General features: G+C 39.9%; 2 protein-coding genes across 9 annotated transcripts in view; both read left to right on the plus strand.

The window, feature by feature from the left end:
• Positions 1-8464, plus strand: part of LOC116719875 (adenylate cyclase 9) — a 45515-nt gene extending 37051 nt beyond the window's left edge. Inside the window, exons 8-11 of the mRNA XM_032562637.1 lie at positions 127-269; positions 561-590; positions 1770-2043; positions 2162-8464. Coding sequence (XP_032418528.1) covers positions 127-269; positions 561-590; positions 1770-2043; positions 2162-3124 — 1410 coding nt within the window. The 3' untranslated portion in view covers positions 3125-8464. The remainder of the gene's footprint in view (positions 1-126; positions 270-560; positions 591-1769; positions 2044-2161) is intronic.
• Positions 8465-10406: 1942 nt separating this feature from the next.
• The window catches only part of crebbpa (CREB binding lysine acetyltransferase a), a 38522-nt gene continuing 25771 nt past the window's right edge, over positions 10407-23157 (plus strand). For 2 of the 8 annotated variants that reach the window (XM_032562410.1, XM_032562411.1), the window contains exons 1-3: positions 10409-11328; positions 17446-18161; positions 22895-23074. In XM_032562410.1, the coding sequence (XP_032418301.1) occupies positions 11241-11328; positions 17446-18161; positions 22895-23074 (984 nt within the window). In that variant the 5' untranslated portion in view covers positions 10409-11240. Of the gene's footprint in view, positions 11329-17445; positions 18162-22894; positions 23075-23157 lie in introns of all 8 variants that reach the window. The other 6 variants (XM_032562415.1, XM_032562416.1, XM_032562414.1 and 3 more) reach the window with 5 other exon arrangements.

Here is a 23157-nt window from a genome sequence, read left to right on the forward strand (position 1 = left end):
AGAATTTCTGATCGCTTTTGATTAGATTTACTCAAAAGGCGTTACAGATGACAGTAAAAACTGAAATAATTACTGATGCCTTTGTTGCTTAGGGTAAGCACTCTGATATTTTACCCGCCACCCCAGGTGACCATGTTCCTGTGCTGTGCCACCATCTTGGCCATAATTCAGTACTGTAACTTCTGTCAGCTGAGTTTTTGGATGAGGTCCGTCTTCGCCACCATCACCGGACTCGCTCTCCTGCTGATGCTGTACAGTCCTGTTCACAGGTACGGCTACACCTCACCTGCACGTGCACTCACTCGCTCACCAAGTTATGTAGCCGTCATTAACCATTACGTAGACAGGCTGTTCAGATTTCAAGAATTTATCAGTCTCTGATGCGACTAAAACAGAAATCAACCAATTTAACCACATAAGTTTGAATATCTAATTTTTGCTACACTGAACCGAAGCATATATTTGGTGTGTGTGTGTGTGTGTGTGTGTACGTCTTGGTGCGAATGTGTGTGACTGACTAGTCCTTTCTCCTCGCTGACATCACTCTCATCTCCTTTCAGCTCAAGTAATAACGCCGTGCCAGTTCATGGGTGAGTGTTTCCATAGAAACAGAGCGGTTTGATCGAAGACTGACATTTGAGGGGGTCAACAGGAGCGACAGCTCCGTTCTGTATTTCTCATTACTACAGCTCTGTTTGGCTTTTGCTCCTTTTTTTTTGGTTTCATCTGCTCTTTATTGTGCTGTCTGTCTCTCTCTCTCTCTTTCTCTCGCTCGCTCTCCGTGCAGCAGTAGTAATGGCTGCTAAGTGCCGCTCGTGGTGAAAAATAACTCATCCAGCTCAAACTGGCTTGAACTTTTGTGTTCGAGACACATCGGAGATTTAATTAATCGCACCGTCTGGAGAAGAAATTGGCATAGTTCTTCTTTAAAGGAGCTCATTTCATTACACCTGCTGCTAGATCGCAACATTATTCCACACTTGAGAGAGATTATAGCTGGTTAGTTATAGTCGTAAGATTCATAAGATTGTAGGATTTTGGTTTTTTTATCTGTAAAAGAACGATTCCTAAGAAGATGGTTTTCATCGACTTTATGAGATATGTTGCATAGCTTGTAAGCACTTGTGTTTTCTTTGTGCAATTTTTCCGCCTTGAATTCTGAAAAGTGTGTTTTATTATCACACGTCGAGTTCATTATACAGACCCAATTCAATGAATCTGAATATTATAAAAATAGTCCATTTATTTGAGGAACTTTATCCTTAAGTGAAACACGTTATATAGATTATTTACACACAGACGGATGCTTGAAAGCCTTTCATTCTGTTAATTATGATGATTTTTTTTACTTAGTCAATGAAAACGACATTTAAAATTAGAATTAATACAAAAAAAATTTATACAAAAGTATGTTTAATACCTGCTTAAAGGCTGCCAACTTTGGAAAGGTATTTTGTAATGTGACAAATGAGCCTATTTCCAGAAACCCTGAAAATAGTGAAAGCAGTGGATCCCTCTTAGAGGAAGAAATAAATATTATCGAGGTTCTCTTTGTTGTTTTTGCCTCTTTAATATTGATTTTTTATTTTTATTTTGTATTTCATCAATTGTTGTCAACATTTAGTTGTGAAATCTTTTGGTCAGTAAATATAAATGGGGTACGTTATGTTATGGATCTTCAAGGTAACATCTGTCTCTTCTGATCCAACCGTGCCGTCGGTGTTTCACGTTTGTCGGTCTGATTTTCATCCTGTTTCCTCCCCAAACAGGTTGAACGTCTCCACCTCCAGCGACGGTGTGTCCGAGTTGAGCCCAGACACGTCAAGACTCTCTGACTTCCTGGTCACGGAGGCGATCCTAGCCTTCTTCCTGCTTCTCCTTCTGGTCTGGTTTCTCAATCGTGAGTCCGAAGTCAGCTACCGCCTTCATTACCATGGCAACGTGGAGGCTGACAAGCACCGCTCCAAAATTCAGACGATGCGAGACCAGGCTGAGTGGCTTCTGGGCAACATCATCCCCATCCATGTCGCCGACCAGCTCAAGGTCTGCCTCGCTTGCTTGTTTAAATTATTATAGATAATGAGAAGAGGTCCTATAATGATTTAAAGAGTGAGATTGTTTTAATTTGTTCTGCCCCTCCCCTTTTTTCTTGTTTGCCCAGGAGACCCAGAGCTACTCCAAGAACCACGACAGCGTAGGGGTGATCTTTGCCAGCATCGTCAACTTCAGCGAGTTCTACGAAGAGAGCTACGAGGGCGGGAAGGAGTGCTATCGCGTCCTGAACGAGCTGATCGGAGACTTTGACGAGCTCCTCCGCAAGCCCGAGTTCAGGAGCGTGGAGAAAATCAAGACCATCGGCTCCACCTACATGGCAGCGTCGGGGCTCAACGTCCAGCAGACGGGGGACGACGAAGACGAGTCTCCCCACGCGCACCTGAGGGCGCTTTTCGACTTTGCCCTGGAGATGATGGGCGTCCTGGACGACTTCAACAAGAATATGCTGGGCTTCGGTTTCAAGCTGCGCATCGGGTTCAACCACGGGCCGCTGACGGCTGGAGTGATCGGCACGACCAAGCTGCTTTATGACATCTGGGGGGACACGGTCAACATCGCCAGCCGGATGGACTCGACCGGCGTGGAGTGTCGGGTGCAGGTGAGCGAGGAGAGCCACGCCGTCCTCAGCGCCATGGGCTTGGAGTTCGACTACAGGGGGACGGTCAATGTCAAGGGCAAAGGCCAAATGAGGACTTTTCTCTACCCGAAAAGCGGGGAGAGCTTCTGCCAGGAGCAAAGGGAGCCGGCAGCTGGAGTTGGACCGACGATATTAACTTCTTGTAAGACTTCCTTCTCTCTTCCCAATCAGTCCCCTCCGCCCCAAAGCGCTGTAAGGGCTGCAGGCGCAAACTCCGAGCCCAACCCAGCGACGAGCGTAGAAGAGAGGGATGAAGGTTACAGGGACTTAGCACACATCCCTGAGGAGTCCCCCGACAGAGACTTTAGCAGCCTTGCAAGTTCTGAGACAGTCCCTGCTACACAGACAGATCCCGCTCTTCTCACGCTTCAGGAGGAGGAAGAGGCGAACGAGCTGTCAAAACTCAACGAGGAGTTTTACGCTCGTCTCTGATCGTAGATCCCGCTATTCCTCCGTCTCCTTCTCCGCCGCTTCCACCTCTTTAGGACCGATTACAGATGCCAGCAAGGACGTCTCTTCCTTTCCCTCTTTGGCACGGAGGAAGCAGCGGATCGTTTCAACGCACACCGCGGCTTGAAAACGGGGCCGGGGGGTCCGCCGAATATCTTCTATGGGAGCGTTGCCCGAGCGCTATAACGGTGGATTTTCGAGCTGTGCTGAGCACAGCGACTTATCACGATGAAAAGCATGAAGAAGGAGGAAAAAGGAACGTTTTTAAGGTGTTATGTCTTTTCTTAATATTTTTATTAAGTGCCTTCAGGACTAGAACAGTGAACGAACAAATATGAAAAGTGAACAAGAATTGAACAACCTAGACTACAGATCATGCTGTAGTTTCTTATTTCATCCTTTATTTTTTTAATGCAAGTATTGTTTTTTTTTGTTTGTTTGTTTTTTTTTTATAAATCATTACCGTTGTGCCATATCAATCGCTAAGGGAAAATCATTTTAGTTTTTATGTAAGTGCCAACGCCGTGTTATGGGCTTAGTGGGAAATTAGGGGAAAATTGAGGGAATTACACAAAGCAGTGTTAATATTACACATACTGCTTTGACATAAGGGCCTAAATACAGTATTCATTTATGCCCAGAGATTCACTTATAAGAGGATATGCTGCAAAAGCAGGCTGCTTTGATGATTTTTATTTTTATTTTAGCTTGTGTAGCAACTTGATGAACATTTTAAGCACAGTTCTTGCACAGTGTTTTTGTTTTATTTTTACCACTTGTATTTAGCCGTTTTTACAGCTTGATTGCTTCTTAGAGACTCTGGGGAAAGATCTTACAGTAAAAGCACAAAAGCTTAGACACATAAGGGAAAATAGGTCTGAACAAGATGTGTTTCTGAAGCAGGGACACCATCAGAGAACAGGAAGGCACTTTAAACACCTACAGTGCCTTGCAAAAGTATTCAAGCATCTTGAGCTTTTTTGCATCTTGTCATTTTCCAGTTTCCTCAATGTATGTTATTGGGATTTTATGCAATAGATCAATACAAAGTAGTGTAAAACCAGTACAAATATCGATGAGAATGAGTGAATGAAATCTGAAAAGTGTGGCGGTCATTTGTTGTCAGCCCTCCCAAGTCAATCCTCTCGTAGAACCAGGATTTTGTTGCAAGTCTCTACTTCCTTTATACATCTAGAGACTTGCATATTCTTCTTTGCAAAAACGACATCAGCTCAGTCACACTGAGAGCTTTAGTAAAAAAAGACAATTCTAAACTCTTGCACTGATTCCAAGTCCAATTTTCACTTTATTTAGGTCATTGTGATATGACCACGCTTTGGCCCAAACAGTTCCTTTGTAGCTCTGGCTCGGTGTCATGCTGAAAGGTGAACCTTCAATCTTTGTAAACTCCTAACAGGTTTTTCGTACAAGATTTGGAGCTGCTTGCTCCATCCTGAAGAAAAACATTCCCACAGCATGATGCCGCTGCCACTATGTTTCACCATGTTGATTATATATCCAGGTTGATGTGTAGTGATCTTTTTATTTTTTTTTATTTTCAGTCACGAGGCATTTTGAATGTAGACCAAAAAGTTCAGATTTGAGTATCCTTGGTGAAAATGTGAATTATTCGTGTTTTTTAAAAATAAGTTAGTAAGCGATTAATCGTTAAATGGAGAATAGAGACTCAAAAAAAAAGAAAAAGAAAACAACAACATAGTCAAAGGAGTAATTAAGCCAAAACTTTACAAAAGATGCATACATTTTGCATTTATGATTTAAAAAAACAAACGTTTTTTATCAGTAAATATATTCTACCCAGAACTTATCAAGTGACACAGCGTTAGCTTCATTTTACTCAAATCTAGTAAAAAACAATAAATAAATAAATAAATAGTAAATAAAATCTCCTATTAAGTACCTTTTTCTATCCAATTATTGATTGGCTAATCCGAAAAAATAATCAACAGATTAGCCCTACAATTTATTGATTAAGTCAGGCTGAGCTTTTTCACATGTTGATGTTAGAAGTATTTTTTTTTTTTAGCTTTGCTACAAATGATCAATCACTAACAGAATGCTATGTTGTTGCATTTAAGGCAATAAAATGTCTATTTTTGTATTTTTAAAAAAAGGAATTAAATTATTTATCTGTGTTTTTAATGTATTTCCAATATTGTTTGAAGTAAGCGTAAATAGTTCAATAAAACCTCTGCAGAATTTGCCCATTTCCTCTGTCTGATTAAACATCAGGATCGTCAATAGAATAATCAATTACCAAAATAATTGTTAGCTGCTGGCCTATCCTCATCTCATCGAGACGAATGGATGCACACACCTGTTAATTCTCCACCAATTTGCGCTGGTCTGTCGCATGAAATCCCACGCTTCGCTTCAGCACATTGCGGTTTCTGCTTGCAACATGACAACATGTGTAAAAGCTCGAGGACTTCTGAAGCGTACTGTCCGGTGAAACCATGATCTGCTTTTCGAGGATGCAATATACTCGCTTCCCTCTCCTCCCCGGATTGAGAACGCGAAGGAGCAAATTCAAAAACAAAGGTTTTTAGTTTGCTTCTCCTGGAAGCTTGTCTACAAGTGAGGTGGGAGTTTAGAAATCAAATCAACTGTGGGGTGTTGTGTACCTTTATGTTGTGTACCTTTAATTGGGAACGTGAGGAACAATCACAGTCCCCATTCGCCTGTTCTGTGTCAGAGCACAGCTCATCTACTGTTCACTGTGTGTTAAACCTCCGAGTCAAACTGTGCGATGCTCCGTTGGTCACCTTTACTGCTTGAAACAAAGGAACAAAAAAAAAAAACCTGAAATAAAATTAATATAATTTCCCTACTGTGGGACAACAAAGGATACTTCTATTCTGTTTAGTTAGCTGAATTTGAGTTTAGCCCTACAGCTTGCTGTTGAAGCGTTGTGACATTTCAGAGCTTCTTCCCTGGGGAAGGAGCCCTCTACTGTATCAATATTGTGCCACTTTAATGAAGTGGTCTGTAAGTGAAGTGCAACAATAGCTAGTTGATTGTTTTGTGGTGCCTAAAGTTGTGGCTGTTTTTTTTTTCTATTTCAGTATTTTAGTACACCTTTTTTTGTTTTGTTTTTTTACATGATACATTTTTCATGAGGATGATTTGATTATGATTGTATGTTTTAAGAAAATCAAGCTGCCACAACGTTCGCTGCAAGTTTGAGTTGACAGATTCCTCGCCGTTGAAATCCGACGGGGTTTCGCATTGAATCACTGCCACAGTTTGCTCTTTTGCCCTTTCACTTCCCGCTCATGTTCGATCTCTTCTCCTCAAAGCACATGTCTCTCTCTTGTAGTGTGTGTGGGTGTGTGTGTGTGTGCGTGCGGGTGTGTGTGTGTGTGTGTATGTACTGTGAGACATCTAACTTTTACCTAAAGTAAATAAGAGGAAAGATGCAAAAGGAAATCCTCGAGATTAGCCAATCTTCAGTGTTTCATTTCTTTGCTGCTGCTGCTGCCGCCTCCTTGTTTGTACAGGAATTACATTATTTACATTTCGCTGTTAGAGCCGGACTGGGAGGGGGGAAGAGGATGTGTTGTCATTTCAGAAAAAATGTAAAAGGGAAAATCGTCTCTATTCTCAGTACCTGTCAGGAGTATTTATATCGCCTAGACGTTTTCACATTGTGTCTCATTACAACCACAGACTTGAGTGTACTTTATCGGGGACTGTTTGGGAACAATTTTCAAGTCTTTGCACAGATTCTTTATTGGATTCAGGTCTGGACTTTGACTGGGCCATCTTAGCACATGAATGTGCTCTGATCTAAGCCATTCCATTGTAGCTGTGGTTATTAGTTTTTGGGTTATTGTCCAGCTGGAAGATGAACCGTTGCCCCGGTCTTAGGTGTTTTGCTTAACGCTGCTTTTAACTTCTCCTCAACATTTTCCCTCAACCTGTCTGCTGTTTTTCTTGGTCATTGTGTGGCTGTTTCTTCGCTAAAGTTCTCTAACAGCTGGATTTCTACTGAGATTAAATTGCACTCAGATAGACTCTTATTTTATTATTGGGTAATGTCTGAATGCAAGAGTGAGGTGCAGTATGTAACTTTTTTGAACAGTATGGTTTTTTTGGAGGGGTTTTTACCCATTTACCATATTTGTTAAAATTGCGACCATGTAGTGTAGTCATTCATGCTCATGTACACGCTGCTAAATGTGCGTACATTCAGTACATTTAGCACATTTAGCACCGTTGCAGGAAAATAGTTAATTGGCCGTTACTGGTGGCTGTGCTAACTAGCTTGAGCATTCACAACAGGCTTCTGTGTGGAGGAATGTAACAGAGAGCAAGGGGGAGGGTTTGAACTGGGTATACACAAGGATGATTGACAGTGCTGAGACCCTCCCCCTGGCTCTGATTGGTTGTTTCTGCAGATGACAGTTGGACCACAAGCAGGAGACAGTGGAGTTTGATTTTTTATTTTTTTTTCCACATATTACCGTCAAATCATAGTGACAGTTTTAATAAATATGTGTAAGACATATTGTTTTTAAAAGTTACACACTGCAACTTTAAAGACTTATCTAAAAACAAAAGAAAATAAGACCACGTATCATTTTCTGATCACTTCACAGTTATGTACTACGTTGCATAACGTCCAGATAAAGTACATCAAAGCGTGTGGTTGTAATGTGACAAAATTTAAAAAGTTCAAAGGCTGTGAATACTTTCGCGCGCCACCGTATCCATCTGCCTCATCTGTAGCATAGAAAAACGTCTGGTTACCTCTGCCACTGGGCATCCCCACATACACAATCAGTGCCTTTTTCTTTTCTTTTTTTTTTAGTTGGAGTCCTTTTTTTCTGAAATTGTTGTGTGTGTGAAGTGTGGTTATAGTGTCAAATGATTTAACCCTAGTTGCATTAATACCATGAGAATCCAAAGAAGCATCTTCAGCAGGTGTCACAGTAGCTAGAGACAAAAATATTTATGTTAGACTTCAGTCATAAGCTCTCAATGTTTTATTTCTTTTTTGTACACCTGTGATCCATGTTCCCAGATTGCTCGCTTTCGATGAGCCACAGCACAAAAAAAAAAAGGTTGGACGAAATACCAGGTCTTTTGTGAAGGAAGGTTTCACACACGTACGCACGCATTTTCTTGACGACCTCAATGCCTTATGTTGCTAAGTAATCCTGTGTGAGTTTTAGGCCATGGCAGCACAGCATACAAAGAAAAAAAAAAAGAAGAGATTTCACAAGTTGACAAGTGCACCACCTTTCCAGTAGCACACATCTGTATACAGCCACAAATAAAACATTACATTGAAAACTACCGAGTCTGTGATTTGTGATGCTGTACCAGAGAGAGGCGTTTGTCTCGACTGCATGCGAGTTCATTTGATTCTTCACTATACTCACACTGTAATTATTTCTGCACTAAGAATGAAGAGTTTGTTCAAAGGGAGTCAGACGATCCAGTCACAGACTTACTTCTATGATTACAGCGATCAATACTCAAAGGTAAAGAGCTAATCCCATATCATGACACTGCCTCCACTGAGCTTCAAATGTGGGTTAAGTCTGATGAAATCTTTTCAATATCCTTTTATTTTTCATTTCATTTCATCACTGTGTGTTGGAAAACCCTCAGCATGCATCAGAAATACGATTTCGTTGTGTAAGAAAACTAAAGGAAGCACCAGTGAAACAGCATAACTTCATTGTTCGTTTAGATGATCACATTAAAGCAGCTCCCACAAACATTCTGGCATGTTCCAGAATAGCGTTGATTGATTTTGAATGCATTTGCAATATTTTCATAAGAGACTCACAATGTATTATTTGAGTGCATTATCTTATGCATCTTTTATCAACACATGGTCCTGAAAAGCACTCATTGTTTGTACATCTACGCATTTAATTCGTTACATTTAATTTGAATTTTTTTTTGTTTTTTTTACATGTGCATGTGTCAGAAAAAAGGAAGGGATGTTTATTAGCAAACTGTTCAATGTGTGTATTGGCTTAAGCGGGAGTCATGGTGTAATCCAGTTCTTCTTTTTTCCAGTATGTAAGAAATAAATGTTGAAGTGGAATACTGCAGCTCAAAATGCAGAACTCAAGATCAACAATATGCACACTGATATCTAATCAAAACCTGCTGCTGTCATGTGTTCCTGCATTGTTTTAAGATGCCTTGTTAATATAACAGACTCCTTCTAACACTCGTTGTTTGTTGGCCTATGGGCTTAAGGGAATCAAAAACATCCGCAGCATCCTAACATAATACTGAAAAAACTTACAATGGATCTTTAGTATATAGAATGGAAAGATAATATTTTGTTTCCCTTTATCGTGCCCCAGAAGCACTAGCATACCCAAACTAACATTTAGAAAACAAATTGAATTATGCCATATTGTTTAAGTATTAAAACCAAGGTATTTTGCTGCTGAATGAATGGTACGGATAAATAGACAAAATAATTGATCTAGTTGTTTTTTTTTTATATATTTGTGCCTCTCAGTGAGCTACAAGACAGTAATGGTAAAACATAATTGGGGATGGAAGATATGTTACTGGATAGTTAAAGTTGTACAGATGTTATGTCTAGTTCATAAGCAATGTTCATTATAAAAAGTATCAAAGTATTTTACATTTTGTTCATGACAATGTAAATAGAAAAGAAAAGAACTTATTGATGTAATCACAGAATTCTTGGTGAGAAGTTCTTTGCCTGATTTATCTATATATATATATAATTAATTAATAAATTAGATAATTGCCTATTACTCTAGGTTTTAGAAAATTAACATGAGAAAAATAATATACAATCCTTTCAATAAAATATTTTCACAAGGTGAAATCTGAAAAAAGCACAAGTACATACAAAAGTATAATTATGAGAACATTAGAAAAAATAACATGAAGGATCAAAAGAACAGTACATATAGAAAAGGAAAAAAACAACAAAGGCAGATTGTAGTAAATATGTTTATTTTATTTCACAGGCGTGAGGTTCTAAAATATTAATTCTGTTCATCAGAGAGCCATACAGGTTTGTATGTTCAATATTTCAAAATAAACATTTTTCCCGTGGTTTTTGACAAAAATGTCATTCACTTTATTTAAATTTACAGCAGTAGAAAAAAAAATTAACGAGCAATGAACTGCTTTATAATGCATAGTGCTTGAGCGCCCCTAGCGGCGCCCAGCGGCAATGTTTTTACGCAGGGCGTGATTGTGCGGCCCCTCCCCCTCCACAGTCGATCTGGAAAAGAAAAAAAAAAACTTTTTTGTATCGAAGGAATCAACAGCCGCCATCTTGTCGTGGCTCGGAATTGGGATTTCGATCCAACACTGGGTTTCGCGTAGAAATACAGCCCCATTACCTGGCTATGACAGCGTCCTTCTGTCGAAAACGAAACCTTAACGTCGCTCCCGGAACGTTTTGTGCAAAAAAACTGGAATCGGAACGGTGGTCGTCGGGCAGAATTGCTCCGTATATCTGATTTCCCCTTCAGAGTGCGGCGATTCGAGCCCCCTGTCGCCCGTTCGGGAGCAGCATTGTTTACCGTCGGCAAGCGGAGGACCAGGTCGCGGCTTTCGGGGAGGATTTTTCAAAAAATTGCATTTTCGTGCAAATGTGCATTTTTGCGGAGCTTCGCGCGATTTTTGCATGAAGAAATTTGACGTCACGCAAAATGGGTACTTTAAACATTTAGAAATTACGACTTTTTGCCCGGTATGCAGCAATCTACATGATTTATCTGGATTGACTCGCTGAAGCTCGATTTTTACATGGGGACTCTTTTATTTTGGGTTATTTAATGGTAATAATGTGGGTGTTGGGTGTTGGATTATCATGGGGTGAATGGCGGTGGCGGAGCGGGGCGCTATTGCATCTCTTTTGAAAGACGTTGACTCTTAACAGCGAGGAGTAGCTAACAGTTACCAGAGCTGGTAGCAGGCAATTAGCCAGTTAGCTAACTAAGCTGCCAACTTGCTAATGTGCTAACTGGGAAGGCTCCGGCTGATAGAAAAAAAAAAAAACTTCCCTGTCATAAGTTAGTGCAAAAATAAAGAAGCCCGACAGATTCTGAAGACAACTATGGCTGAAAACCTGCTGGATGTTGGACCTCCCAGCTCCAAGCGACCGAAACTAAATTCACCTGCCCTATCAGCGTCTGATGGACAAGGTAAGGCCCGAACACGCTTTCTAAATAATAAAATAAAAACTGTTTTGACGATTCGCACTCACTATTAGACCCTCTGGTATAGCTCACTAACTCCTCCGTATCAACCAAGGGGAACAGTTTCAGATTTAATAACAGGTGAGTTAGGTAGACTGGTGGGCTGGCTGGTTTACGGTACTGTTATGGTTTCGTTCTGTCTGTACAATCCCCGTTTACGTCGACGCGTTGTTGGGTAGCATGGCATTAATTCAGTTTGGCAGACCTGCACAACTCCACTCCTGGACATAGCTGCAGTCAATAGCAAGCTTCCTGTGTGTTGTTGGCCAGCTCGGTCCGTTCGGCTCGTGTGTCAAGAGAATTAGACAATAAACCAACAATAGTTATTCCCGCATGCCTTTAAAAGTACTGCTATATGTGCTCAAACAAAAATGTCTACAGACGTGTCAAAATAAAACTATTTAATTTGAAACATCCATATAACAACTTTAAAAGGATGCTAAATCAACTGTGTTGGGTGAAAACCTGTGATTCTAGGGTTGTTTATCTCCTTAATTAGCATTGCAGCCTTTGAAAACTTGATTTAAAAACTTGATTAAGCTAGATTATGCATTTTTTTGCAAATACCACTTTCTATTAAGTCCAATGCTACTTTAGACCAAATCTGTAAGCAATATAACAAATGCAAGTAAAATAAAAAGCCATGTGGAAAACAAGGATTTTAAAATTTAAAAAATTATATTCTGGGTATTTGTGCCTTATTACAAATTCTACATACAGAAATGTGCAGAAATGAAAAAGCTGTTGCTAGTTTAGAGGGGATAATACAGTCAGTAGCGTAATTACTAATAAAATGATAGGAGCGCAAACAGAAGCAGCAAACTGGCTGATATTAGCATCCCTTCTCTTAACTGCAGCTTTATGTGTTTTTCTCAACATGTGCTTATAAAAATGTAGGGTTAGAAGCAATGTTAGAAGTGTAGGAACTTTTCAGAAGAGTTGCACTCTAAATTTCTCTCCTAAAGAGCAATACACAAACTCTCAAGTGATGCCAAGATCAAATGTTTAAGTTCTAAATGAACATTTTGCCTTGACACTGATGCTGATTTCAGTTCTCTCCAGGAATACAGATGGGTTTTGTTGCCTCTAAGTACTACAAATGTATGAAAAACTAAAAATATGTGCAGCCTATTCTAGTTTTGAATCAAGCAGAGAAAGAAGGAATCCCAGGACGATCACTATTCTGTTCTGTTCAGCCTCAGTAGTGAGACTTTATGACATACTTGATTTGTCATAATCGCTTTATTCAGCAGATATCATCCCGTTCCTTCTTGTAGAATATTTTGCAATTGAAATCGATAACAGAGAATATATACTTTTTTTTAAAACAAATACTAAAACTTACATACTTGTTTACTATAAAGAGTGTAAATGCTGAACTTCAGACAAAAGCATCTACTCATTCATCAAATCACTTGATTTCTGGGATAAAGGTAGTTGAAAACATGACCTAACTTAATATTTGGTTGATTTAAAAACAAAAAAAAGTCTACTTGCCCCAAGTAAATTAAATAAAAAACCTTATCCATAACCCCTTTCTATGTTGCTGAGAAATAGTCATCTGGATATAAGAGCTGCACAATATATCAAATTGCAATCAGCATCACAAAGTCAGTTTACAGAATAATGCAAATAACAGCTTGGAGGCAATATTTGGTGAAATACTCCATTTCCAGTGACTGGCATTCACACTCTGCATATTTTAGCAATATATTTGCCAGTTGTATGGACTCTTAAGCACCCTTAATGCTGATCTTTATGTTTATTGGCTGAGATGCTGAAGCTCCCGGAGAGTAATGTTGGTGATTGTAAAGAAATAAAAGTTAGAAAAATGCATTTCAATCATAAAACCATCATTGCAATTTTCAGCAATAGCATTGTAATTTCATCCCAGCCTCGCAGAAATGGTTCCGCTGATGACAGATGAGGATGTTTGCCGTGAAAGTTGTTTGAAAAATGTTGTGCTCTGTCGGAGGACGAGGTTACAGGTGTTGTGAATGAGAAAAGGGCTCAGTGCTAGAGCTTTGTGTAGCCTCTGATTTTTAAAAACTAGACATGTCTGTGTGCACAGGCGAACCAGATAAAAGCAATCCACAAGTGTTGTGCCTGCATTTGCACATCTTCAAAATATACACTCAAAGAAATTGAAGGAGAGTTTGACAATCTCCTCTTTGGTGTAACTGGTGTGAGCTGCCTCCTTTTTTAAGCCTCTTTTTGCTTGAGTTCTTCCAAATGCCTCACACTACTTTTCTCTTTTTTTTTTTTCCTGCAACAGGCATCTCCTCTCTTGAAATGCAGCATTAAAATCTGCTTTGTGCTTTGTATAGAAGTAGTTTGTAGTTTTCTCTTACAGGCAGTGGTCTATTGGAGGCATTCATTTAAATCCCTTCTTGCAGTTTGCCAGAATTCGATTGTGTGCAGAGATAAAAAAAAATAAAAAAAAAATTTGTGCAATAATTCACAATGACAAAAATATGTTTTTGAGAGCTAAAGACAGATTCTTGTATGAGACGGCCATATATTCTGTTGCCAACACGTACGCATCAAATCCAAATAAGAGATGAACTGTACGCTCCTGTAGAAACACCATTTAAATCGCTGCCTGCGGGCAACTAGAAAAACCACGAGAAAAAGAAATGGGAAGAGATGAGAGGGATATGCTCACCACCAATATTTGTGTAAATTGGCTTTAAATGCACCATGAAATGGCCTCTAATTTTTCTACTTCTACATCAATATCAAAGCCTTTTGCCCACACATGTTGAAGGCCTGTAACACTGTTTATATTGTTCGGGACCCTTTAGAAGTTCCTCTGGGAAAATCTATACCCCGACGTTCACACGGATGCAACGGTCTTTTCACACCTAAGATATCTAACGTTATTGGTTGTTTTATCAATCCCGTAAAGGAACGACATCACACCCTTAAGCTGTTGTGTCCCCTCCCAAAAATGTTCCCCAATGCTCTAGTAAAAGTGACAAAACCGCAGCATAAAGGTAATATTAATAAAGCCAGGAAATGAGTGCAACCTTTCTGTTCCAAAGAGACATTTTTGTGTCCGGCCCTCCTAAGTAAAATTTGTCTTTAGCTAAAAACCCAAGATGACCCCAAGAACAAAACGTACCGTTACTTTGCAAGTTTTAAAAATTCATACTTTATAAAAAAAATAACTTCTCTTGCTTTGATGACATTAAGAAATAAAATCTTTTGTGGGGTTCCGGTAAAACTCTGACAATGAGGAGGGAGGAGAGATATAAATGTATTATGTAGAAGAAAGCCTGCTCAATCTTTCCCAACTCAATGACACATGAAATACGTCAATAAACAAATCATGCACATCATTTGCAGAAAAAAGACTCGTTCCATTGGTGTCGTTTTGTTGTGGGAAACAATGGACTAATAGAACGTTTTGTAAATTTTTTATTTATAAAAACGGTCACCTTATACGACTTTGGTTAATGTTAATAAGAAACAGACAGTAGACCGCTGGTCTGTGGGAGAGAGAAACTATTTCACTTTACAGCAACAGACTTTGTATTTTGAGATTTTAGGTGATAGACGAACACAAAGCTGTGCAAAGTTGTGAATTAAAAAGAAACTGAAACATTTAGACGTCCTTTTGGTTTCTCTTCTTTTATTAAGGGTATTCAACATTTATTTGGTAACAAATGTAAAGCCTTCGCCATTGATAACTTGCTACTTGTGTTGGTCTGTATAAGAAACCTTAATAAGGTACCATAATGTTTGTGGCTGTGACGTGGAAAGGTACGAATTGTAGATGTGAAATCATAATGAAACAAAAACAAGAAAATGTAACTTTTCACCCTGTGTGCCATGCTTGAATTACTCACATCGTTCAGAAATTTCCCGTTAAATACCAAACTGACCTTTGTAATCTTGTTTACGTAATTCTCCTAGACCACTGGCACAAAAAAACTCAAAGAAATAGAATAATTCTGAATATTTCTGGTCTGGTTCCCCATAGAGAACCAAATTCTGAGATCAGATCAACTTACAATTGAGCTTTGTTTGGCCATAAAACAAGAGGAAAAGGCACAGTTTGAAAAACAAAAAAACCGTTAATTACTTCAGCAAACCTACACTTTATTCCAAACTAGCAGTTTGATTTGGGACACAGACAAAAAAAAAAATCCACTAAAAATAAAAAATGTTTGTCACATTTATTTGACATTTATAGGTCGCTAGGCATGTTTGTTTGCACTGAAATAGTTTAGTATTCGTCAGTGCAACTTCTGTTTTGTTTTTTTTTTCTACTTTTATATTATTTAAAACGATACACATTTGTATGAAGTTTTTTAAAATCAAGAGTGGTCTTTAAAAAGACTAGAACTTGTTATAATGTTAAAAGCCTGAGTTCTTCGTTTTTCAATTTGGGAAGAATGACACTCGGTATCTGATCTAGAGCTACTGTTATTACCTGTTCTGACATCTTGATCACATTTGCTGCTTTAACGCTCTGAGGAGCTTTTGAGCAGTACAAGTAGTACCCGTTTGAAACGATCCAATTCAGGGCGCGACAGAGAAACTTTTCTGGGGTCTAACTACAGGATCAGAGGTTTTCAGAGTCGAACATGGGCCAGTAAGGCCTTAGTGTAATAGAGAGGTGCCACATGGGGGAAGGGGGAATCTGTGCTTTATAAAGACTTGTTTTTGTTGGTGTGATCGCTGTGATTTGTTGTACTTGCTATCTGTCCTGTTTGTCCTCTAGTCGCTGCTTGTTGACTCATCTTGGTGACGTGATGGAAACAACCATAGAGTCCTTAAAAAAAGTCCCGTTCAGTCTGCCTAGCCCCAATTCACAACTGAGTTCACCTAAAAAACTTTTAAAAGACAAACAAATCTCAATCATATCCAGGTATATAAAATATGTAATCAATTGAATCTGATTCATACCAATGCAGTCTAATCGCACGGAAGTGGACTCGGTCAGTCAATTCAATTTAATCGCTATTCTGTTACAATTAAATCTGGAGTATGGAACTTATATGAAAAAATCTTTTTTCACATTTGTTTAAAATGTCAGCATGTCATGACAATATAGTATAAGACAGATAATCTATGAAAAAAAATCAATCTCAAGCACCCTCTCAAAGTTTTACTGCTGTCTGCAAAAATATACAGCTCCCAGTCAGAAACAACCAATCAGAGCAAGGAGGAGGGTCTTAGCGCTGTACGCATTATTATATTGTTTTTGGGATCATTTTGAGCCAACATCGAAATTGGTTCAATTAATTGCACAGGTTGAGCTTAAAGCTCAGGATGAGTTTACATCCGGGAGATGAGAGGACAGAAAACAGGAAGGTGGAAAATATAAGAAAAGCTCTGCTTTAGGAATCTGTTTGTTTTATCAGCTGTGCTTTGTTTACTACTTCGCTCAGCATTTGAAACAGCATTTGACATCTCTTGATCTCATAAAGATGTCAAAATCTAATTTCATATGTCCTAGAAGAATGTGTTTTTTTTGTTGTCATTTTTAGGGATCTACTTATCTAGTTTTAAAAACCTGTCAGCTGAACTGAGACAACATTGTAGCATAAATTCTGCTTCACATGCAGGAAAGGGAGACGCATTGTCTCTTACCTGATCTAGCTTAATTTAAAACTTATAGCCTTTCACTATTTGGGCAAAACATCAGTAAACTGATTTTTAATAGAAAAGTTGTTCTGTCTGAACACTGGCTACGAGTTACTATGCCTCCCCAGGCTAACAACATTATGCTCACTTTTATGATCTGTTTTTTTTTTTTTTTTTTTTTTGGTGTATATCAAATGTTTGCATTAAAGCAACAATTTGCAACAGTTTGTCAAAAATAAATCTCAGCTTAAATGTTTTTTGGTCTGGATCATTATAATACACTAACTTATAAAGGTGAAACTTTGTTCCATTCTCAAGCTTTTTACAGCCACTTTCAGGTATTTTTTTTCAGTATTGCCTCGGGTTTTAGCTCTACCCATCCACTCCAACCTTATTGTTCTGACAAACGCAGAGAAATTGTTCATGCCTTACCTTTCTGTTTTTCTTTCCTTTTGCATCCTCGTGTAGATCTGGGGTCTTTGCCCTGGGATGATTTGGAAAACGACCTTCCAGATGAGCTCATCCCAAACGGAGGAGAGTTGAGCCAGTTAAGCGGGCTGCCTTCAAATGGCGGCGCGACACCTGGCGGCGGACCTGGCGGCACCGCAGGAGCTCTCGGCGGGGGCGCCGTCATTGTCCCGGACGCAGCCTCCAAACATAAGCAGCTCTCGGAGCTCCTCCGAGCTGGCAGCACCTCCAGCATCACGGGCACAGGGCTCAACTCGGCAAGCCCCCAGCCAGGCAGTATGGCCCCGCAGCTCGGTACCCCCCTGGGCAAGAGCCCCCTTGGCCAGGGTTCTCCCAACAGCCACTCGTCGCCTCAGGGCCAGAAACCGGGAACGCCGACTGGAGTAGTAGGACAGAACAGCAACAACAACGCCGCAGCTATGGGTCTGAGCGCAACAGGGTTCAGCCAAGCTATGATCAACAACAGCCCGGGTCACTCGGGACTGCTGGGTCAAGGAGGGCAACCTCAGCCCGGGCAGGTGATGAACGGCGGCCTCGTACCCAGCGGCGGAAGGGGACGGGGCGCCGGCATGGCGGGGTTGCAGTATCAAGGACAGACGATACCGGGAAGCGCTGCGGGACCGGGAGCATCTGGGAGCGCGTTGGTAGAGACTCTTACCCAGGGAGGACAGCAGATGGGAGCGCACGCCGCCCAGCAGGCGGGCAATATGAACAAGGTGAGTCACGCTACCGATGGTCCCCCCCAAAAAAATCTTAAGTTTGCACATTCATGTTGCAGCTGCATATTTAGGCAAACATGCAATATGTCTCCTTCTGTGGTTTATTTGAATAGTTGTTAGTCATTCATAGGTTATTCGCAGTGGGTTGTGGGTGGAAAGTTTTAAAACGGAACTCAGTTTACCACGACTTGGTAAAAACCTTTAATGACACTTGGTAATGATTTTGTGCTGGATGACATCATGATTAGTTAAAATCATCCTAATTGCTACTGGAAGCTTTATAAACTCATGATGAGACATATTCCATGATTTTATTTTGGAATTTGAACCTTTGAAATCATGGTGTTCCTTTTTTATTACCAAGAAAAGTAATAAAAATATAATTACATCACGGCAAAAACAATCAGTATATGAGAGATTGGCACCTCTTTAGAAAGTCATATAATTCTAAAGGGCTGCTCTGCTGTACAACCGAACAGTAAATAAGGTAACACTTAGCTGTATTAATATCCTTTATGGAAGAATATATTGGATTCAGTTTTGCAGTTAATTAAACATTTATTTAAACTAAACTTGATTGCATTATTATTTGTATTACCAGAGGAATGCATGGAGGGGCTGTTAGTTAGACTTAAACAACTTTTTCCAGCTATAACCTGATCTTTTTTGTGGTAATTATTCCATGGGGAGAGTCTTGAGTGTTTGCTTTGTTAAACTCGGCTATATTTTTGGATGGGGAGTTGATTAGACGTCTCCATGCGGTTAGCTACGAATTTCAGTTGAGCTCGAAGGTGTTGAATTTAGAGCAGGAGCTTCTTTCCTGGGTCAGTTGGGCAGTCCAATTAGACGACGATTCCAAGCAGACATCCAAAGTGCCTTTGGATCGACAGATCAATCTAACGTTAGAGCTCCGGAATAGGCAAGAACCAGCTACTGGTTTCAAGGCGAGAACAAAATCCACTCTGTTATAGAATACTTGGGCTACTGGAAGAAGACAAATGGCAACATGGAGGAAGAACGTAGCCCTACGTGCAAAACATGCTCACAGATCGCATCACTGATTGGTAAAGTTTATGCTGTCTTGAAATGAACTAGCTGCCGTTAGCGTCTGGCATTCGTGAAACAAATATCACCGTGTTCCTGTGAAATAATTGTGCTGGTCACAACTTGTCTGCATGGGTGTTTAGGACTTGTGTACTTGATTAATTTAAAGTGAAGGCAAAAGTATCGAGCTCCTCTGTAGCGTTACATCGTTACTCCTTTAACAGAACATGCATTTTGCATACAAGCGTTCACATTTGTGATTTCTGTCATTTCTGTGTTCATCCAATTTAAATATATGGTCTGCTTTACGTCAGAATCTAGAACATAATAAAAACTCACAAACGTGATACATTATGCCAATAAAAAGACTGTCGCTGCACAATGTATAACCTGATTTGTCTTAACTATTGAATTAGTGTAAACACAGTTCATCTATTGGAGCTTAACGTCATCAGTTTAGCTTAATTGTGTCTTCTTATCTTCTAATCTTAAGTATGAACTCACACGAACCTTCAGCGTCACACACCTGTGATCTAAAAACAGCTTCCAAAACCAATCAAAGTTGACCGTGACTATAGAGATCATGTTGATAGGCTAATTCGGAATTCCAGTTAAATTCACACGTCTGTCCTCATTGTTCTTTTAGAACAGCTGTGGCTGTTTTAAGACAATCAAGAAGAAAATCTCCCATCCATTCACACCGCAGTATTTTTTCCTAAGGTTGTCATACCATCATGATTTCATACCAGCCCAGGCCTAATCTGGAATGGGCCCCACCACAACTGCACCAGAAGAAGTTTGGATTAGAGAAAATCCTGTCTATATTTGACGTTTAGGATCACATTTTTGTTTTCAAATGACAGTTCTGGCCTCAAAATTGTTAAAATCCGTCTAATCAAAAAAAAAAAAATTGACTCCCATTTTGATGAGTGTATGTAAACTGCTCTTCACGTCTTTCTCTAATGCGATCACACACCTTAAAGTTTAGGAGCAGTATAAAGCACAGTCACATAAGGTGGTTTACAAGATGGTCTCCCCACAGCTTAAAAAACACAAACAAAAAAAAACAAAACAAACATCACAGGTCTTTATTGAACCTGAACAGCATGTTGTAAAAAATCTTTTGGGTGCTCCTTCCCAGCACATGCTCTTTTTTTTCCCTCTTCTTTAAAGTATTCCTACAGGAGAAAGTAATGCCGTTGTGCCCACCAGCGCTCTCTTGTTTACCGGCCGGCTACTTTGCCGCATCACTGATGTGGGGAGAGACGGATCTTGTAAAATGAATCGCTAACGACTACAAATGACTTTCATGAAAAGATGTTGGCCAGCTCCTCCTGAAAACCCGGTCTGGCAGCAGAGCGCTGAGGTGATGGCTTCTGTGCAGTCTGCCAACATGTGGAGTGTGTCTGAAGGGGGCGGGTAGGGTCTGAATGGGAAGCGTGACGGAGGGGAGGGGAGTGTTTTTGGTGTGTGTGTGTGTGTGTGTGTGTGTGTCCTCCCGCTCAGCTGTGTTGAAAGGCTGCCAGTGTCTGGGCGTCTCAGCTGGGTGTTTTTTATCTGGTCTGTTGGAGCGGTGTCAACAGCCTGAGGAGATACGGCCTGGCATGGCAGACTCTGCTCTGGTCTCCAGCTTCATAGATGAGAACAGCAGCAGCAAGTTAATCGGAGTGTGAAGCAAGGCAGTCTGGAAAATTATCCTTAAGGGGTTTTTTTTTTTTTTTTTTTTTTTTTTTTCAAATTCAGATTTTTTCTTCAAATTCTGGTATTTTCTCAATTTTATTGTTTTTCTGTCCATTTTGTCCTAGAGTATTAATGCATCCTTGAAAAGTCTTAAATTTGTGTGTTTAATATTAAGGCCTTTAAAATGTCTTAAATTCAATTTAAAAAAAGGTGAAGTTGGCCTTAATTTTAGTTATGAAAGCACTATTTAATCTCATATGGTTTTGTTTATTTTTCTCACTGGATTTTTCTGCCGCTCTCCGACATCTCAGTTACTCTCTGTGACTCGAGGTGATTGAGGCTACCATTAACGAGGTGCTAATAATAAACCCTTGCTAGCTAGCTAAATTTTTATGCTTCTCTCCCTATTTTGGACAATTGTTTCGACACACGGGGAGTGATGAACGACAGCGACAGTTGAAAGTCCAGACACGGGACGGAGTAGTGCCAATAAAAGCTGAACATTTTTCAACGCGTCATGTCACAAAATTTCCCGTTAATGAACGAAGAGGGAGCGACGTCGCATAAGCCCAAATTTATCACCAGTTGGCAGGGTGATGTTCGTTTTCGGCATTTAAGTTTGTCATTATGGAGGTTAAGGCTGTAGAGAGCCGTGTGCAGTGTGAGAAGGGAAAATCTGCTGCGAAGAGAAACAAATTTTACTATTCTTGACTGCAATACTGTAGTATCTTCGCTCCTTCCTCTACACCCCCTGCGTTATATCTACCCTTTATATTTCCAGTTTTTTTCTGTCTTTAATTTGATTCAAGGTGGTATTAAAAATGTCTTAAATTCTGAAATTTTACTTGCCAAAATGTGTAGGTAGCACATTTGATTTTTTTAAAGGGTTTTTTTTGGCTTTAGTGGCTTTTATTTGAAAGTGCTAAGACAGGAAAGTAGGTAAAGAGAGAGAGAGGGAAGACATGTAGCCGGGAATCGACCCTGCGACATCCTTGTCGAGAACTGAGGCCTCCTTATGTGGGTTGTGCTTAACCCCTGTGCCACCACACCACCCCTAATCACTGGTCTTAAAAAAAAATCGGACCTGCCAGTACTGGCTTTTAAATTTTTTTAATTATTTTTTTGGTGCCAAATGTAGCAACAGTGTTTAAGTTGGCAACAGTGGTGTGTTTGTTATTAATGCGCATGGCGCCTGGGGGCCGAGTCTGTCAGTTTATAAAAAACTTATCTCTACCTATTAGTTTAAAAAAAATAAATGTTCTTGTAAATTGTAGATTATGCATTTATATCTGTATATTATGAGTTTCACTTTTTCAATTACATTAAATAGAATTTAAGTTTGGGATGCAATTGTAGATGATTACATAAATAAAAATGTTGAAAAATTCCAGTGTAGAAATCTGACCAAAAAAAAAAAAATCCACAAGTTTGGTTTGGAAAAGTCTAAAAGGAGAATATGTACTACAGAAATATGTTCAACAACCGACGCAACTAAGCATTTTCTAAAAGATCTTAAAGACTCCAGCCACGCTGCTAATGTTTTTGTGGTTTTCATCTGATGGAATCGCTCCAAACTTGTCTGTTAACTTCCCTGACGCACAGAGCAAAGAGGAGGAGGAGGAAGAGCAACGTGTGGCGGTTCAATTGTGAAAAGTCGATTCCAGTCATGCCAACAGCTTCAGTCACGCTGAGCTGTCATGGCACCCGAGCATCTCCGGACTAATTTTGGCCTAATCGGGGACAATTACTTTGGCACGGCTACGGTAGCGCTCGTTCTGGCGTGTGACATCTTGTAATGACAAATAGTGGTTGGTAGGGCAGCGGAAAACAGTTATTACCCCAAGGGCCCGAGCCAGAGTGAATGTGTGTGTTTAAACTGATCAATGTGAATATTTGTTGCTCAGAAAGTTAGCCGTTTTTTAAAAAAATAAATAAAAAGTAGCTTATATCAGAAGGTAAACGGTGTTGAATAATATCGTCTTCTGTGTCTTGCGTGTCGTCTTTAGATGAGCCTGGGTAGCAATGGAAGTCCGTTTGGGGCTCAGCCTTATGGTCAGGGTGCTGCTGGACCGGGCCAGCAGCTAAATCCCCAGCAGCAGCTCCAGAACAAAGCTGCCCTTGCCAGCAGCCTGCCACCATTCCCCAATGAGCTCAAAGGGGCCACTGTCACTAGCGGGCCAAATATGGTTTGTCCTTTTTTTTTTTTTTTTTTTTTAAATAAACTCACATATTTTTGCTTTTAAGCACAGCATTTATGTTATTATTTATA

The sequence above is a fragment of the Xiphophorus hellerii genome, chromosome 5 (assembly GCF_003331165.1).
Source record: "Xiphophorus hellerii strain 12219 chromosome 5, Xiphophorus_hellerii-4.1, whole genome shotgun sequence".
Lineage (NCBI taxonomy): Eukaryota > Metazoa > Chordata > Actinopteri > Cyprinodontiformes > Poeciliidae > Xiphophorus > Xiphophorus hellerii.